This window comes from Mizuhopecten yessoensis, unplaced genomic scaffold, assembly GCF_002113885.1.
Source record: "Mizuhopecten yessoensis strain PY_sf001 unplaced genomic scaffold, ASM211388v2 scaffold3621, whole genome shotgun sequence".
NCBI classification, from domain to species: Eukaryota; Metazoa; Mollusca; class Bivalvia; order Pectinida; family Pectinidae; genus Mizuhopecten; species Mizuhopecten yessoensis.
This window is the reverse complement of record NW_018405136.1, coordinates 768,169-787,240: the sequence shown is the minus strand read 5'-3', so window position 1 is coordinate 787,240 and position 19,072 is coordinate 768,169. Positions and strand designations below refer to the sequence as shown.

Below are 19,072 nucleotides of genomic sequence, written 5' to 3'. Positions count from 1 at the left end.
GTTAACGTCATTTCGTCTAATACATGTATCCACAAAAAGAAAGAGGAAAACTTCTGGCCAAAGGATATCCGATGCCGAAAATGGGTCTCTAACAACCGGTTCTACGGTTACGATAATGCCTCAAAGCTCGATGGTGGGATCAACTAGATTTGCCGTTCGTCTCCTGTTATTTCATATCGTCCTCCTCGTAATGTCGAATATTCGGGGAACGCGTTAACATTTGTGGAGAAGCGGAACACTGGTTTTTCGAAAATAATCTACATCTTTTCAAGAGTGTTCATCAGAACTATCACTCCCTAGCAATTGTAGACTTGTCCTTGGCTCCACAAGCTGATCATCGATATCGAGAAGGAGGTGTCGCTTTGATGTGACACAGAGACTTAATGATCACGTTACGATCGGGAATTCTACTGATGGCAGGATTGCCATAATCAAGCTCGTCCTGGATTCCAAATTACTCCATGTTCTTCAAGTTTATCTTCCTTCACATGTACATCAATATATGGTTCAGACTTATTAAAGGAGTATATCCAAAAGCTTGACGAGCTGTGGACAACATTTTCCCTGTATTGGTCTATAATTGTCATGGGGGAATTCAATGCCCGCTTACATGGCTTGCGTATTCCCGGTTATCAAAATCAACGCGGCAGGCTCCTTCAAAAATACCTTGACCATTTACAGTTGTATGCGCTGTCAACCTGTAGCCTCTGTAAAAGTCCGTTACATTCTCATTTAGACCTAGTGAGCGAATGTTCCATCTTGGATGGCGATTATATTGACGCGTCAAACAAAAGGCCGTTGGTATGTGAAATGGTTTCCCCTGATTCGGTTCATGGTGAAAATTACTGTGATAAACACACACGCATTTCTTTTAAGTAGATATCCAGGGGAGCCTCCAAAAATGTTGACAACTACCGCGTAGATCTTGTTGCACGTATCGACGATTCCTCTTTGAATACCCTACTGCATCTTGATACTAAAGATGAAGTTGATAAATACTCATAAATAATCATCAGGATGTACCTTGTCGAAATGTTAATTTTGCAAAGGACTAGGGGGAGTTAAGGGTTATTTCTGGCCTCAACAGGAATTTAGAATTAGTTCTTATTTTCGTAATCTGGAATAAATGACGTACGCGAATATAAAATTTCAGGTTCTTTCGACAACTGGTTTAGGAGATAAGGCATTACGAAGAGAGACAAAATTATTTGACAAGCTTAAACATTGTCATACAAGTGTTCATTCGTAGAAAAGATTTTTTGTTTGTCATATGCGGAGGCTTTGGTTTCGGCGTACTTATTGTCCAAAAACACATATGTTGGCTATTTCGGAATAGCAACGCAATTTTGTTGCTATGGTATGGCATTTACGCATGCGCATTAGAAAAAAACCTTCACCAATACATGTAACCGCAATTAACCAATATGATGTTTATACCAGAAATTCATTTTTTTTTTAGTTTTAATGAGGCAAAAATTGACACATAACCCCCGCAGGTCTTTTTAAAACCCTAGTGAAACAACAAACTCAAAGATCTTCATCAAAACATGTGAAGAGGTCGACATATTTGGGTCTCAAGGTTGGCTGCGTAATACACGGACCCAGTCACATTTCGAAGCTACAAAGATGCAAACGGCTTATTTAGGACAGATATAAGATGATCATATTGTATAGACTTAAACACCGAAATTGAAAGCTGTGTTTACGTTTACCAAAAGAAGTGATAGTCTCTTGTTAGAAAAAGTTGTACTTACACTTCGGGGTTTGCTAGAGCTGAAATGAAATTTAAAGGTGAAGTTATCAGAGATCATGCTCGCCTAGCTTTCCACTGGGGAAAGTATTTTGCAGATATTACTTCCGAATCCTCTAGAGGATATTTCGATGCAAAATTTAAAGCAATAATCGATGAATTTGTTACATGTATTCAGGATAATCATGTTTTGGAAAACAACTGCTTTGATAAATGTTTTTAATGAGGTAAAGTTCATCTGCAAAAACTCCCTGTGGGCGAAGAAGCTGGATATGATCATATTGTTAATGAACTTTTGATAAATGCTAACGACGCCTTATACAATTGTTAATGTGTTTATTTTAACGCTTCTGCAGGTTAAAGTATGTTCCATCTCTGTTTACAAAAGGTCTGATTTGTACACTGTATAAAAGTCACAACAAACATAAGGGTGATCCAAATAGTTTTCGTGCCATTTCATTACTATCTGTTATTTTAAAAGTATTTAAGAAATTATAACTTGTGCGACTGGATTCAAAACAATTCTTAAAGACTAATATGTACCAAAACGGTTTTCAAAGAATGTCAGTAGTACGATGACTTCTTACTTAGTCCACAAGTCTGTTCCGTATGCTTCTGACAATAACAGTAAATTGCCTGCTTGCTTCCTAGATGCTGCCAAAGTATTTGACTCCGCATGGCATACTGGCCTATTATAAACTCGCCGGAATCGGCTTCAAATCAAAGTATATCCATAGTATTGCTTCTTTATATGAAACAAATGTTTGATGCTGTTTTCACCAAGGCTTCGTTTCCGATTAGTTCAAAGTCTGCCAAGGTACGCTTCAATGAAGCATTATCTCCCCGTGGTTATATACAGTATTCATAAATGATTTGTTAAATGATATGTGAGCTGCAAAGAATGTAACTTGTCCAACTCAAGCTGACGATATTACGTTGTTATTTCTTGTAAACGTGGTCTGGACAATCTCATGGATACCACTACTATACTTAAATGGAGATTCAAATACAATGCACCTAAGTATGTTGTCATTGTCTTTAATGAAAGTAAAACTGCTTTCTTAAAGACGACTCGGAGCTGGTTTCTCGGCAATGAAGTTGTCTCAGAGGCAGATATCGTTCTCAGCATATTAGGCATTACCTCAATACACCTCGAGGTTGAATTAGCCTAACTTCGATGTTTTGCTGGTTTATGTAGACTAGGTACACGATTTATTTTGAAGATAATGTTTTGGAATTTTTCAATGTGGAGAAGGTTTTTTTTCAGATGTTTGGAAAATCTTTCATCAATATCTCTAACATGAAGTATTGTTGGCCTTCGTAAAAAAAATGTTTTTCCTCCTAAACAATCTTGAAAACGTCCACTATTTGGTATTTATCTAAACGTTTTTCCTACGTTTGTAGAACATGCGCTGATGTTGCAAAACTCTGATTATTTCTCCAGATTGTGAATTAGCATGTGTACAATGCAATGTGTTTGTAGTCGATGCAGTTGCACATAATAACTTGGACTTCGCTGGCGAAGACATGTTAGCTTTACGCGATAGCATCTTCTCCAAAAATGTCAACGACTACTCTTTTTATGTTTACGTTGCACTGGACCAGGCGAGTCGGGATATTCAAATAGCTACCTTTCTTGGATCTCCTCTTGGTCTGATTCGAGGAATTTTAGGAGAAGACGGCGATCTTTTCTCGTCTTTTGTACGAGACTGTTGCATTTTTGTAGAGAAAACTTCTGACCCTGTAAATAACCTTTTTTATATTTTACTGAATGAAAGCTGTGCAATCGTTAAATGTATGAGTTTGTATCATTCAACCAGCTTTTCTGTTTAGTCATTATACTTTATTTTGTAATTGTATTAATTTCTTATACCCAATATATATTTAAATTAAGTTTTTCATAAAACTCTTCAGGTTTGGAGGCATACATATATGAATGAATAAAACGAGTGCAAGAAAACAGTTTTATCTTTCTAAACGGTCCGTGTAACTGACAAAAAAATGCAACTTTGAATGGGAAACGTATCTTTCGACACCACAAAAGTTCCAATGGGTCGTTTTAGAAACCAATTCCTTGCGGCACTTTGATGTCCTTATACATATTCAATTGTATGAATAAGGGCCAGTTCCTATATATATATATAAAACACTAAGTTTATGAGAAGTTCTTTTTACACAACCAATACAATTTTCTATGTGACGTTTCGATTACTAGTACGATATGTACACTGTCACCTTCATCAGACAAATGACCAATGAAACGTATGCACACAAAGGTGTAAAATATGTACGAGTTTTATCACATACGTTTCCAGCGTATCCGAATCGACATCGATTTTTTGGGACAACTCGTACACATTTTACTCCTTTGTGTGCATACACTTCACTGGTCATTTGTCTAATGAATGTGAGAGAGTACATACCGTACTAGTCATCGAAACGTCACATAGAAACACTTATTGGGTGTGCAACAACAACCATTTCATAATCAAAATAAATAATTTCAGTACAACGCTAGGTGTAGGTCAAATACGGTAAGTATTTTGCTTATTTTCGTATTACCTCTTATAAATGATTAGGTGTTAAATTCAATTGTGTATGAATATAAAATGTCAGTGCTTGATGAAAAGAAGTAAGTGAACACCTCTGTAGACGAAAAAGGGAAATAAAAAAAGGCGTTTTGGTCAGGTGTTCTCCATATAACTTGGAAAGTCCTGCAATATTGGTAGTAACCGTATAATATTTCAGCAGTAACTTCATAAGCAACACGATAATTTGTATATCGCTTAAAGCATACAAATACGAAAATTTGGTTACTCGTTTAAATACGAAACAAGAGGCCCATGGGCCTTAACGGTCACCTGAGTCTATAGTATTTATTTTTGTTGTTGAAATATGTACCAATTTGAGTAAAAAATAGTATAATGTTAACTTAACTTTGTCAGGACCATGAGCTGATCATTCCTAGACCAATTTTAAGTGAGATCGGCCTATTAGAACTTAGTAGCAAAATAGCGGCCATGGCAGCCAAATTGTATTTCTGATTGACCCGAAAAATAACAACACTTTGTCAGGACCATGATTCGATCATTCCTACAAAGTTTCAGTTCAATCGGCCAAGTAGATCTTTACTTTAAGTTTGAAATAGTTTACCAAAATGGCAGCTGTGGTGGCCATATTGGATTTCTGATCGACCTGAAAAATAACAACACTTTGTCAGGACCATGAGTCAATCATTCCTACAAAGTTTCAGTTCAATCGGCCTAGCAGAACTTGACTTTAAGTTTGAAATATGTTTTCAAAATGGTGGCCGTGGCGGCCATATTGGATTTATGATTGACCTGAAAAATAACAACACTTTGTCAGGACCATGAGTCGATCATTCCTACAAACTTTAAGTTCAATCGGTCCAGCAGAACTTGACTTTAAGTTTGAAATAGGTTTTCAAAATGGCGGCCGTGGCGGCCATATTGGATTTCTGATCGACCCGAAAAATAACAACACTTTGTCAGGACCATGAGGCGATCATTCCTACCAACTTTCAGTTCAATCGGCCCAGCAGAACTTGACTTTAAGTTTGAAATGTAAAATGTTAACGGACGACGGACGACGGACGACGGACGACGACGGACGAAAACGGATAGCAATAGGTCACTTGAGCTAAAGCTCAGGTGACCTAAAAATTGAATTTATTTTTTATTGCATTTAAAGTTTTTTTTATTTTGAAAACTTTTTGTACCCATACCTACATATAATATACTATTAGTATCAATTCCTACATATGATAGACTCTATAAGTCCCAAAACTTACATAATTATGTTAAATTATGTGGGCCCGAACCTGCACAAGAACATACTCTGCGGTCGTATATCTTATCTATATTTCAAAAAAGGTTATACTTGCATTGCACTTTCTTCTTATCTACGTTTCTTAAATCACGAAGTAGACTTCAGACACGTATTCAAAACTCAAGAACAATGCTGCGGGGTAAGTCAAGTCTTCTTATTTTTCAGTAACATTTCTGCAGGTTTCAAATTTTGAACTATCAGAGCATTCAATTATCGAGGTTCAAAATAACAAGAAAAAGGAAGAAAAAAAATAAGTTTGAATTTAAGCTGTTTGGTGCAGAAGGCCTGACTTAGTTAGCGTTTCCACCATATGGAACTTTCGTACTAAAATTTTAAATTAACAGGCTTTTTATTATATTGAGGATTTGTAACATATTTGCATTGTAATCAAATATTCCTAACATTTAGTACACACCGAATTTCATAATTCAGAGTTTCTTTCTGTGATTTTTCTTTTAATAAGACTCTGTAAAGTTTAAAAAAAATATTCTTTCAAGTTTATATCAAATGACAATAATTTTACAATTCGATAAGGAAATGAACTTTCTTCGCAATATTTGTCTTTTCGTGATTTTTTTTTATCTGTCGATTTATTGGATTTTTTTTGTTACGTGTATACTTTAACAAAAACATTTAAAATTTATCTGTACATAACTCATTTCGTTTCAATATTTGCACCGAACTGATTTCCCTAATTAAGATATCTTTGCTAAATCTTAGAAAAAAGGATGTGGTTATTTTATCACCTAATCATACAGTATTTCATATCAATAATTTATTGATATAACCGAGTCGTAATCCGTTTTATAAGTACAGGAAACCCCATAACTAGTTAAATAAAAAAGTATCATCGTCGAAGCTGACGGTTTAATTAGAGAAAGGGCAAAAAATGTTGAGGTATATTACAAGGATTAATGATGGAATCGTATTACAATTGTAGTACATTCTCAAGTTTTGCAAACTGATCAGAGAAAAAATTAGCTTAATGACAATCAGAAAAAAATGTCAATGTGGTCTTATCGTTACACACATAAACAGTACGCTCACTAAGTCATAAACAGAAAAAAGGATCAGTCGGTCTTAAAACGTTGCGACACGTTTGATAGTACTTTGTTTGTGCATAAAGCCAAACCTTGTTAAGTTTTGTTTTGTTTTGTTTAGTATTGTTAAACGTCCTATTGACAGCTATGGTCATTTAAGGACGGTCTTCCCTGTGTGCAAGAGCATGCGTGTAATGTATTTAGATCCAGGTGACTACAATGCAGATAACGATTACTTTTTAACGTTTACGCAACTATTTAACAGTTCTAGAGAAATTGAACAGCTGCTATGAAAAGTGTTTATTAGGAATGATTTACATGATAAGTTAAGTACGCAACGCTTGGTTTCTAGTATACAGGGATGAAAAGACACGCAATTCTAGACAAAAAAACATTTGAACCTAATACCAAAGCCGATACAGCCAGGGATCCTGAGTACACAAAGCCCGGTTTATACGGGTTATATTGAATCAAATATCAGCGGTCTAGCTACAACTCAAGCACAGTGTATCAATCGTTATGTTATAAGGATTAAATAATTGCCAACGAGACAGAACCATTTTCTTACCAGTTCCTGAAATGTAATTGTTTTTGATTCCGACAGAAGTTGTCATTTGGCTGTCTGTTGTTACTCTCGGTAAGTATTTATTAATGCTATCTTCCTTGCTTATTCACTTTTGTAAAATTATGCAGTCTTAAAAATATCTTTGTCATATTAACACAACAATTTAAACAAATGCAATGATGTCAACAGAACCATTGCCATGGCGGTAACAGTAGTATTGCCTCGCTGTCATGACGGTAACAATAATATTGTCTCGTTGCCATGACGGTATAACAATAATAATGGTTTTTGCCATAGTAGTAACGGTAATATTGCCTTGTTGATATGACGGTAACATCAATATTGCCATGTTCTTATGTTGATAGCAATCAAATTGTCTTGGTAACATAAGTAATTTTTGTTTATCTTGTTAGCACGTCGCTACCATAATAACTGACCAAATACTGGTAGTAAAGTACCCATCTGAAACGCAAATAGTATGTTATTGTCGACCTATGAACCGGTAAAAGTTAGCATATCTGTTATTGTTTATATTGGGGAGGTACGGTAGTCTAGTGGTAGGACACCGGGCTCGTGACCGAAAGGTTGCGAGTTCGACTCACGGCACAGCACTGTATTGTATCGTTGAGCAAGATACTTTACTCCGTTTGTTCCGGTCTACTCAGCTGTAAATTAGTACGTGGTTTGGCAGTGCTAGAATAAAAAAATGCTAGCGGTGAGAGCCGAAATGGCAGCTCCGACTGTATGCTCCCTGGTGAGCTGAAAACGATATTGGCTGGTTGCAAAGGCCCTGTAACCACGGTTAATAATTTGAGAACCGCTTTGAGACAACCTATGAACTAGGTTGTGATAAATCGTTATATAAGAACCTCACATTATTATTAATATTAATTAACTTTTATTTTAATCATATTAATAGTCATATGAATATGCATTGTTACCATACAGAATAGTACTAGTGTTCATGCGGGCATTTTATATTCCTTCAATGATAATATTGGATTATAACGTTATTTTTTAATTGATTGACAGTGAAGTGCGATCAAAGATGCTGGGAATGCAGTAATGAAGGGAGTTTAGCAGTTTGTCAGGAGACCACAGTGGCCTGTCCTGCTAGCGAGGTATACGGCATAGACTGAACACAGATAATGTTCATGTAGATAACATCGAAGACATTTTAATTTCTTATGTCGGTATGAAACGATATTCAGTGCGTTTTATTTAAGGACCAATCATGAGGTCATAACAACATTTGTTTTCATGACATATGCAATAAATCGTGTTATGAATTCATGAATGTTCCATAAAAGATTCCAACCCTAATATTTACATTTTTAATTGCTTTGAATTTTGTGATGCCAGCATAAGTAAACAGAAACCGGTAATTTTTGGTTATTCATAAATAGCGATGGCAGTTATTTCAGTATAGAGAACAACAGAGTATGTTCATTGGGAAATGTACAACATTCGCTTGGGTTCTAGCAACAGCATAACAACAAAACCAAAGAAATATAGTTCCATTTTCAAAATTTAGTTTGTAGAGTTTTTAGAAGTCAAATATATAATTATCATATACTTTATGCATTTTTCAAACTTATGTGTAGCTTTAAAATCAATCTAATCATGTTTAATATTAGTTCATTTTAGAAAAGCAAATCTTCATGGATGGTTGTGAACCAAGCACGCCCTATGCTACGTCATTGTAGTGTATCAATACGAAGTGATAAGGTCACTTGTGTTATATCAAATGAATGTCTTTTTCGTCAAACGGTACAAGCATACAGACTGTAGATACTTTTGAATGCAACTGAATCGTTTATCCCATTAAAGTTCATACAAGAGGCACATGTGCCTTAACAGCTCAACAGATATTTTACACAGGTTTATCAAAGGAGTACGCCGTTCAAAACTTAAATCAAAATCTCTTTTTCCAAAAAACGCACTAAAACAAGTTTGAGTAAAATCCCTTCATTAATAAAAAATGCAGGAATAATTTTTAATTTTCCCCTATTTCCTTATTGGGCTTCGTGTGCACCCCTTTGCCCCAAAGCGGAAAGCTAGAGCCTCGATCTGTACACATTGAGTATGTTTAACCTAAGCATTCTTCAGACTTCATCTTTTAAATCCCTTATTTTTCACAGAAGGGGAATTGCTTTGCTCTATTTCACTCCTCTGCCCCCAGGTACACCACACCTTATGTTTAAACAAAATTCAGCCTTCTTTGTCCAAAGATGCTCTTTAAAAAAAATGTTCAAAATCCTTTCATTGGTTGAGGAGAAGAAGACTTTTTCAAAGATCTACCTGTTACCCACTATTTGGTCCCGCATTTCTGTCGCAAGAGGGGGCAACATTCTCCGTTATACAGAAATAAAATCCCTTTAACCAAATATACTCTAAAACAATTTTAGTTCAAATCCCTTCGGGCCAGGTGAGCTAAAAATCAGTTTTGTTTCATGATGTTTGCGAGACAATGCTTAAAGATAGTCTTGAGTCTTAATGAAAACATGGATATCGTTTTTTTTCTCTAATGTTTACTTTGTCTGTGATAATCTGGTTGAGTAGTCTTCAGAATATTTGATATCGGAAAAATGGTTGTACATGTCATGATTTATTTTCCCCAAGCAATGTTTCGTGGAAAAGGTTGTCACCGATTCGAATGAGGTCGTGTTCAACGCTGGGTGTAGGTCAAATACGGTAAGTCTTTTGTTTCCTTTCTACTTTTTGTGTTTTTGTCGTTTTTTTCATTTTTTTTTTCATTTTTTTCGAGGGATGGGGGCTTTTATAATTAAATGTTCAATATAGATGTGTGTTTGAGTCGGACGATGTCATCATAGAAGTGTACATGAATTCAATGAAATATCTATGTACATGGAGTTTCCTAAATAAAGTGTAAAGCCATTTTACCCGTCGCAAATATTCCTTAATTTTCTCTAATTATTAACTTACATATATAACATACATATAAACTTATTTTAACGACTACAGACACGAAGAACAGTTTATAACAAAAGCCATCTTACAAACTTTTGTTTTAATGAAAGAAAATTTGTATAAGATATGATTACTTTAGATGTGCAAATGTCAAAAAGCATTATTTTCGTATCTACGAGCATCTTTTCGTTACTGCTTAGAAAGAGAAACCCCATAAGGAACCTATATAATACGTGGAAAATCAGAGAAAAAACTACATTTTATAAAAAAATACCGCCTATGTTTAATCGGGGATAATTTACCCAACTGGATAATATTAAAAAAAGGAATTGCATGAACACACTTGTACGCAGTATATTTAATTTTCTATCGTAGAATGGGTTATAACTTGAGGGATGTACAATTGTAACTGGTTTAGATATGCACAGAATTTGCGACCACTAGTATTCGCTAGTTAAAGTGTTGAAATTCATAAATGTATTCAAAATAATTTGAAAGTCTAAACGTCAGAGGCCAGATTAAATAATTTAGAGTAAAATGTGTTTGCAGACTAAAATTTCAAGATCCTTATTTTCCTTAATAGGTGTGCATGGTTTAAAGTAACTATTACAAGGAATTGTGATGTCCTATTGTTTTATAATATTTAACAAGAGCTACAACTGTTTATCTTTTATATGCCTTAGAAACTTTCTTTAAACAAGATTCAAATTTTGGGGTTGGCTGCTTGAATACGAGTTTAATCTAAGGATCCAGTTATCATGTATGCAGCTTATTAGTGTGTTCTTTCATATAAATGTGTATCAAACACAGTGTACTCTTCCCATATCTTCCTAGGATAACATGAACACATATATTTTCTCGCGCATTGTCATGAGGACAATACGGGAAAATTAGTCTGCAGAAAAGGGGGAACGAGTGAACTCAATTACGTCATTCGGGACATTACAATCGCATATGGAATAATGTTGAAATGCATGTAATTGAAGCAGATTTCAATCATATACAATGTATGTTATTCTTTCAAGTATGTCCAAAGCCATTCTTTTCAATAAATTAGTAATGTTATAAATACACAACTATTTTATATTAAGCATAACTCATTTCTATTATTTCTCTCATCAGCTTTATTATATATCATCCTCTCAAAACATTGTTTCTTGTTTACTCATCATCTATAAATCATTTCAGATTGTTTTTCGTTAATACTCAATTTAATCTGTATTTGCAGGCTTGCGTGATCATGCAATCGCTCTCAGCTGGTGCGGTTGGTAAAAGATCGATATCACTGTGTGGAAAATGTTGTACAGGACCTCACTGCCAGGACACTCTTTGTGGTCTTAATCCAGGTATGTATATCTAACGCTATATTCCATATATATTTAATACAGTTGTTGAATCGCGCACCGCACCAAAATTACCGTGCGCACATTCTCCGCACATAGTGTGCACAACTGTGCGACTTAACGATCGATCAACCCATTGTGGGAGAAAACGTGCACACAAGTGCGCGATAAATGTCTTTTGATCGATTTTAAGGAATGAAAGCAATCCGGAAGATTTTAGGGGGAATATGGTTCATGGTATACGTGTTTAATATATCCGATCGGAATATTTTATTATTCATATTTTTTTTTCTATGCACGTTACATATGATTAAACTGACTGTAACACTATCAATAATGGGGCAGTATTGTCAGGTACAGTACTCCACATTGTTATCCGTAATGAATCGAATTGAGTAAATAGCTGATGAGATTGTTTTGGCGATTGATAGTTATGAAAGCACACCCGGACCCACAGGTGTTGACTTTGTCTGTTACATTTTGTGTGAAAATTTCACGCTCCCTTCACGGTTTTCTAGTAATCAAAATATTTACCCATTATCTGGTAATTGTAAGGTAACTGGTCACAGGTAAAGATACTTTGTTAACAGTTCATATATGCATACAGTACTTACATGTATATGACCGTATAACTACAGTATACACGATTAAGGTTGTTTTTTAAAATTCAGTATGCGATAGGTCTATTACTGTTAGAAAATAGACAACCATGGTAATTAGGCTTAAATATAACAAATTTCCTTGATGAAGAAATATACAAGACTAAATACGAAACCGTATTTATCCACAGGCCGTTTCCTAAGATACATCAAATACGATACATACCACAGGTATAGGACGGCATGCTCGTGTCCGAGGAGTTGCGTGTTCGAGTCACGGCACGGCACTGTATTGTATCTTTGAGCAAGATACTTTACTACGCTTATTCTAGTCTACTCAGCTGTATATGAATTCGTGGTTTGGCAATGCGTGAATTGTAGAATACTAGCTGTGAGTAATACGGGTTGTGTGCTCCCCGGGGAGTTGAGAAAGATATTGGCTGGTTGCAAAGGTCTTATAACCACGGATAATCATTTTGAACCTCTTTGAGACGACCTTCGAATTAGGTTGTGACAAAGCGGTACATATGAACCTCGAATCGTTATTAATGTTTTTCTCTGTGAGCACATCGTGTTCAAATTGTATATCGTTTGACGTTGTGCGACCCCAAACTGTAAGAATGATGAATCTTCACCAACAATGATCTGTTCTAGGTTGTTGCTAATTACAGCTATACGCGACTCATGTACATCTCCGCCATAATGATTAAAAGTATCGTTATTTTGAAACCCTTGTCCCGTGAACCTTCCGTCGATTGCTAGAAATATGACACTTTAACCAGATTTCAATTAGCATGTTAGGACAAAGAACACAAAAAGAGTTCAGCGCAGAACGAAAAAAAAGAAACTGTGCGTAGAAAATACATGCAAAGCTATAGTCAATCTTCCTACAAGGCACTTTTAACGAATTACATATGCATATGCTTAAACAACATTCGCGGATGATTACCTTTTGTTTTGAACACATGAACGTTTTATCCTCGCATGTGCCGAATTTAGCAATTTCGTTCTGCTGTCAAGTAAATTTAGCAATTTAGCTATAGATGTGTAAAATATTTCATCCAAGACAATCTGAAGAAACATTTTTCTTGGTAATTAAGCTCTTTGAACGATCTACGATGGTGTTTCTTGTTATTGGAACCCACAATGTTATGAAGTTGGCATTCTTTTGACCATATGGAACGAATTGCTATTTAATGAAATGGGGTTTATACAATTACGTTCTTTAGTGGCCGTAATTTGTATTTATTGGTAAAAAACATCGAAACATGTATCTCTAGGACATATTTTTGCAACAAAAATATAGATATTTCATAACAGTTATAGTGTAACGATATTGTCTAACTTGGTGATACCCATTATTGTATAGCAGACTAACCATTTAATAAATCACATAATATAATATTGAAGTCACTGAAAACGTGGCTTAGTACAATAAAATGTATACTTTTTGCATTTCCTCGCAAGAACCCAAGCAGGTACAAGAGAACAGTTTTATCCTTCTAAACGATCCTAACTGGAAAAAATTCAACTATGAATGGGAAATTTATCTACCGGCATGACAATAGATCGAATGTAATGTGTCGTTTAAGAAGAAACATTCTTTGCAGCACTTTTATGTCCTCTACAATTACTGTGTATATGAAAACTTGTAGTAGATGATTTTAGTGTTAACTTGCTTATAAGCAGGTATCTTTACGATCATGTATATTAATAATAATAATGTTATAATTGCAACAACTAACATTTCCATTATGAATTATCTGTGTTTCCAGGTGGACCAAGTCAGCTTAGATGTTTATCATGTAGCTCCGTAACTTCCCCAGCTGATTGTCTGGTTTACGAGACGTGCCAGGATAGAAAGGTTAGACCTATAAAGCTAATATTTTGTAGTAGGACAGGCATCATCCCTACAATTGAGGATGTTATGATGAAGTATGACAAAACCTTATTTGTCGTTGTTCATTGTTATTTGGTTCTCAATATGTTATTGTTACTTCGTGGTGACACATCTGCTACATCGTATAAAGGTTAATTCATATCATTCATACTTGTTGTTATGAAAAAAAATTCGAGCGCAATTTGTGGTGACAGAAAACATTGCATTTCCAAATTTAGAGGGATTTATGTTTGTGTTATCTTCGTTTTCCTTGTTTATTTAACTTGAAATTATTTCAAGTGATTTTAAACGTTCTCTGTACTGTGTGAATATCATTTTTTTCTTTTTCTTGTACTTCTATGTTTAAGTTGAGCTCGGATTATCTCCCTCGAATTGTTACAGGTTTGTTATGCTGGTATACACATCGAATATTCTTCACTTCGTTACTCGTTTGGATGTCAAGACAAACATGTAAGTGACTAGTTAACAAATTATCAAATATCATTGAGTATGATACACTTTGATTTATAATTACCGGTATTTCTATTAAATAATATGAAATCGTACAGGTCAAACCATGTGTTTGGGAACTTAATAATTCCCCACCTCAAGTTGGGATTCCCCTATCAGACCCCGAAGGGGTTAGATATTCTATAAATCTAAGCCCGAGACTGAGATAACCCGATCTTGCTCAGTTACAGGTAAATGACTTTGTTTCTCGCACCTCTAAGTTCGTAATATTTTTTAGCTTAATACTACAAGTATCCTATTTGGGGTTTCAAATAAATATGACATCTTCACTTCTTAAGCAACATTCGAAGGCTCCCGCGTAAAAAAAAGGAGAAAACGCACCATGTAGATTATATTTGATCTACAACATCAGATATCTAAGGACATCAAAAACAATAACGACAAACATAATATTTATAAAGCATCTTGTCCATTTAAAGATGTTAACGACCAGATGAATAAATCACCGTGTGAAAATCCGCTAAATGTCACCTTAAGGTACCAGACAGATCAGACGAGAAAAAAGATCCAGCATGGGTGATTAAAATGGTTTATCTGTCTTAGGTGCGATACAAATATTGATTTAATATTACTATTACATACATAAAATTTGACAAATGTTTTTGTCTGCATTGTCGTTATTGCTTATATGCCAATTGTTTCTTATATATAATATACATATGTATATATTATCTCAGTTGTGCCAGAACTCAGCCGCCAATGATGTTGTGGGTCATCCAGGCCGAGAGGTAGCAAATGGCCAATCTATATGCGATGCTTGCTGTGACAGCGATTATTGTAACAAGGTTGATTGCTATATCTTGAAGAAAAGTGAGTATCAGTTTTTACATCAGGGAGAACCAACTTTGATAAAATGCATGACATAACTATTATTAAGTACAGTGAAATAGCCACAGTATATGAGGGGAAATACTACCTTACTAGGAAGCTAAATATGTAGTTTTACCTGTGATTCGGTATAAAACTGGAAACAAGATCAATAGTTAGACAACGCCTAATGGGGTCAGCGGCTGGATTGATGCCAGCTCGCACATTACAAAGCACTTACACTTCAATACTCACAGACGTTCGTTTTCCAGTTTTAACATCGAATTCCTTGGGATAAGGAATACTCTAAAACCAATTGATGTTTAATTAAATTTCATATTTGCCATCCAACGAAAAACTTAATATAGGTAAATGCATCTGGTCGTTTCGAGCGCAAAAAATGGATGATTTGAGGCTATAAATAACACCATAAAAATGACGTCATAGTGAACACCAGTGAAACTAACATGTCACTGTACTATTTGTTGGATAATTTTGTTATCCTTTCAATATGATTAATTCGCCAAACTAACCGTTAAAAAAACATGCATTGACCTGCATTCAGGTGGAATTCAATGGCAATACGAATGGCAGTATATTAGAGACGCTAATCACAAATTTTGAAGAATCAGCTATAAGATCATTCTTGACTTTAAAAGTCCATGAAGGTTTTTCATCAGCATTAGAAATATATGAATTTGTACTGCACAAACCACATTAGACATCTTATATGAATATTTATATATTCCATTTGCGAATCTGTAAGGTATATAATAATGAACGTTTTTATTTTCAAAACTTAAGGATGTTTCACTTTTTTGCCAATTCTCTTGCTATTTGACAGTAAAATATTGATAACAGAAAGATATACAATTTTAAACGACACATTTAAACGGTAATCTAGTGGATGAATTGATCACAAGAATTATATTTAATATATTTCTATAATCTGTTTGTAAGACTATATAAATAACACTTCACTAAATCTCAATTCATTAAAAGGATGCAATTTTAAGTATGCTATTTTATTAAAGTCTGCAAAAAAAAAACAATGTTGGTTTGCATATACACTTTTATTCAAGATACTATTTTCATAAATTCATTTATATTCATAAGTAAATTTGATATCAAATGGGAGAAACCAAGATGGATGTTGGAAAGTTTGTTATTAATAGCTATTTTGTGAATGTCACAATACGTTTGTTTTTCTTTTTTTCAGATATGACAAATCAAATGTTTGCAACGGGATGATTTGTACTCTGTTTCAATGTGTTCATACAGATGAATTGCAATTAAAAAGTTGTCAATGTATAGTTGCTACCCAAGTGTTCGTTTTTCTAATTTGGTTATCAAATGCTGCCTGACAATTATTTCCAAAGTCATGGAAATAATCTTGAATGGAAGAAGAATCTTGTATAAGGAGTCTCGCTTTTCTTCCTCCATTTGTCAACCAAAATCTGGTGTTATCAAAACAGACGGCAATGTAACGTGGTGAACATAACAACGAACTGTTTCACAATGAAAAAGGCGATATATAAGTTGCGAAAATCGGGATATACATATTTATATATCAGCGTATACCCTGCTATCAAGAACGTCCGGCTACTGTATGAAATAAAAAGCCAGCTGAAGGGTGATACATTTTGATAATTATGATAATGAATTTAAACACAATCACATACACACACACACGAACATACATTGGTACATTTATTTTGTGGACCATTCTTATGTTTTACGTACAAATGGGCGTTGACTCATAAATGTGTGGTATATCGTAAGAGTGGTACAGTTTACATTCGGGAAAAGTAATGGTGTAAGTTAACGAGAGGCGGAGGGGAGTAGATGCGCTGATGCCCGGAATGTAAAAATCATATCTTATTCACTTAATCAGTTAATTGTATTTCCTAAAACTTTGCATAGTCCATTGCTGGACTTTCAATAGGGAGACATTGTTTAACAGACCCTTCACCAGTTCGCTTAAGGTTCTTGGACATAGCTTTGAACATAACAATACTCTCTTTAAAATCTTTGTCATTCACGTATCAAGCCCGGAGGTTGCCGATAAATACCTATTAAACCCGTGTCAAATAGAAGTAAGGCTTTATTACTTAAAAAAACTCTACATTTCCTGTTTATCATAGCTTTCAAGTGATTTAATATCGTTCTTATGCTTTAAATACGAACGGAACAGACGTACCGCAACTTACGTTGGTTTCTTTGTATTTCTTGTGTCTTTGTCAAAAAGAATTCTGTCGATTTCTTCCTGGGCAAAAGATGCGAAGTGTACGCCGTCTGCCATATTGCTGACTGGTCTCATGTCAACATTTCGTCATGCGACGTGTTTTGATTGGCTGTTAATCGATGGCTGGGAAATAGCCTATGCTTATTTTTAGTAGCGGTCTGTAACACTTTTCTATTCATAGAACGAGGTATGTAACAAATTTACAGACTCGTCACATGACGTTGCTTTTCCAATCAGGGCTGGGAATTAGTACCAGTCATTAGCAATATTGCTTGTTGCTTTACAGTAACAATTGAATAACAGTGCTTGTTGCCATGACGGTAACAATAATATTGCTTGTTACCATAACAGTAACAATACTATTGGTTTTTGCCATTACGATAACAACGATAATGTCTTGCAAACATGATGGTTATAATACAAAAATATTGTTGCCATAATGTTCATTACGTTATTGCCTTGTTTTTATGACGGTAACAGTGATATTGCCATGTTGCTATGGCGATATTAATCAAATTGTCAGTAATTGTAAATGTTGTGTTGTTGTCATGACCTTGGTATTGAGATTTCTAGATTCATACTGATAATGCAATAATACATCATCAAATATTATTTACTAACCATACACATCTGTTTTGTTAATCTCTGTTATCTGTTGGCATGGTATGTGTTTACCGATTTATTTATCGGTGACACCTAACTAAAATGTCGGATGCAAAAACTGCGACGAATCTTATATTGGAGAGATTGGAAGGCGAATTGGGGTCCGCCTTGGTAAACACCGGAAATATTCACAAGGTCAGAAAGGAAACAGACGAGCCCAAGATAAATAGATAGGTAATCACAGACAATGCCACATAGAACAATCATATGATTGAATGGAAAAACTCCAAATTATTGGACAAAGAGAGCAGTCTGCTCAAGTGGCAGATAAAAGTGGCCATCTGGATACGCCGCATTGGGTCAGTTTTAAATCTAGATGAGGGGGCTCATAGACTCTCGCACATCTATGACGAAGTATTAAACACAGCGTAGCTATTTCGAGTCATTTCGGTACATATATAACAAACTTTTTACATACACTTTCAGCGTATCCGAATCGACATCGATTTTTTTTGACAACTCGTACACATTTTACACCTTTGTGTGCATACACTTCATTGGTCATTTGTCTAATGAATGTGACAGAGTACACACCGTACTAGTCATCGAAACGTCACATAGAAACACTTATTGGTTGTGCAACAAGAAACATATCATAATCAATATATATAAGGTTCAGTACAACGCTAGGTGTAGGTCAAATACGGGAAGCATTTTGCTTATTTTCTTATTACCTCTTAGAAATAATTAGGTGTTAAATTCAATTGTGTATGAATATAACATTTCAGTGCTTGATGAAACTAAGTAAGTGAACACCTCTGTAGACGAAAAAGGGACAATCAAAGAAAAGGCGTTTTGGTTAGGTGTTCTGCATATAACTTGGAAAGTCCTGCAATATTGGTAGTAACCGTATAATATTTCAGCAGCAAC

At 34.9% G+C, this 19,072-nt stretch overlaps 1 protein-coding gene across 1 annotated transcript; it reads left to right on the top strand.

Moving 5' to 3' along the window:
* Positions 1 to 5,660: 5,660 nt before the first annotated feature.
* On the top strand, positions 5,661 to 16,614 carry LOC110447803. Its single transcript, XM_021493735.1, has 9 exons — positions 5,661 to 5,738; positions 7,244 to 7,276; positions 8,237 to 8,325; positions 9,827 to 9,898; positions 11,364 to 11,481; positions 13,853 to 13,941; positions 14,359 to 14,427; positions 15,165 to 15,297; positions 16,514 to 16,614. The coding sequence occupies exons 1-9, from the start codon at positions 5,729 to 5,731 to the stop codon at positions 16,543 to 16,545; spliced, it is 645 nt and encodes a 214-aa protein (XP_021349410.1). The 5' UTR covers positions 5,661 to 5,728; the 3' UTR covers positions 16,546 to 16,614.
* Positions 16,615 to 19,072: the final 2,458 nt, after the last annotated feature.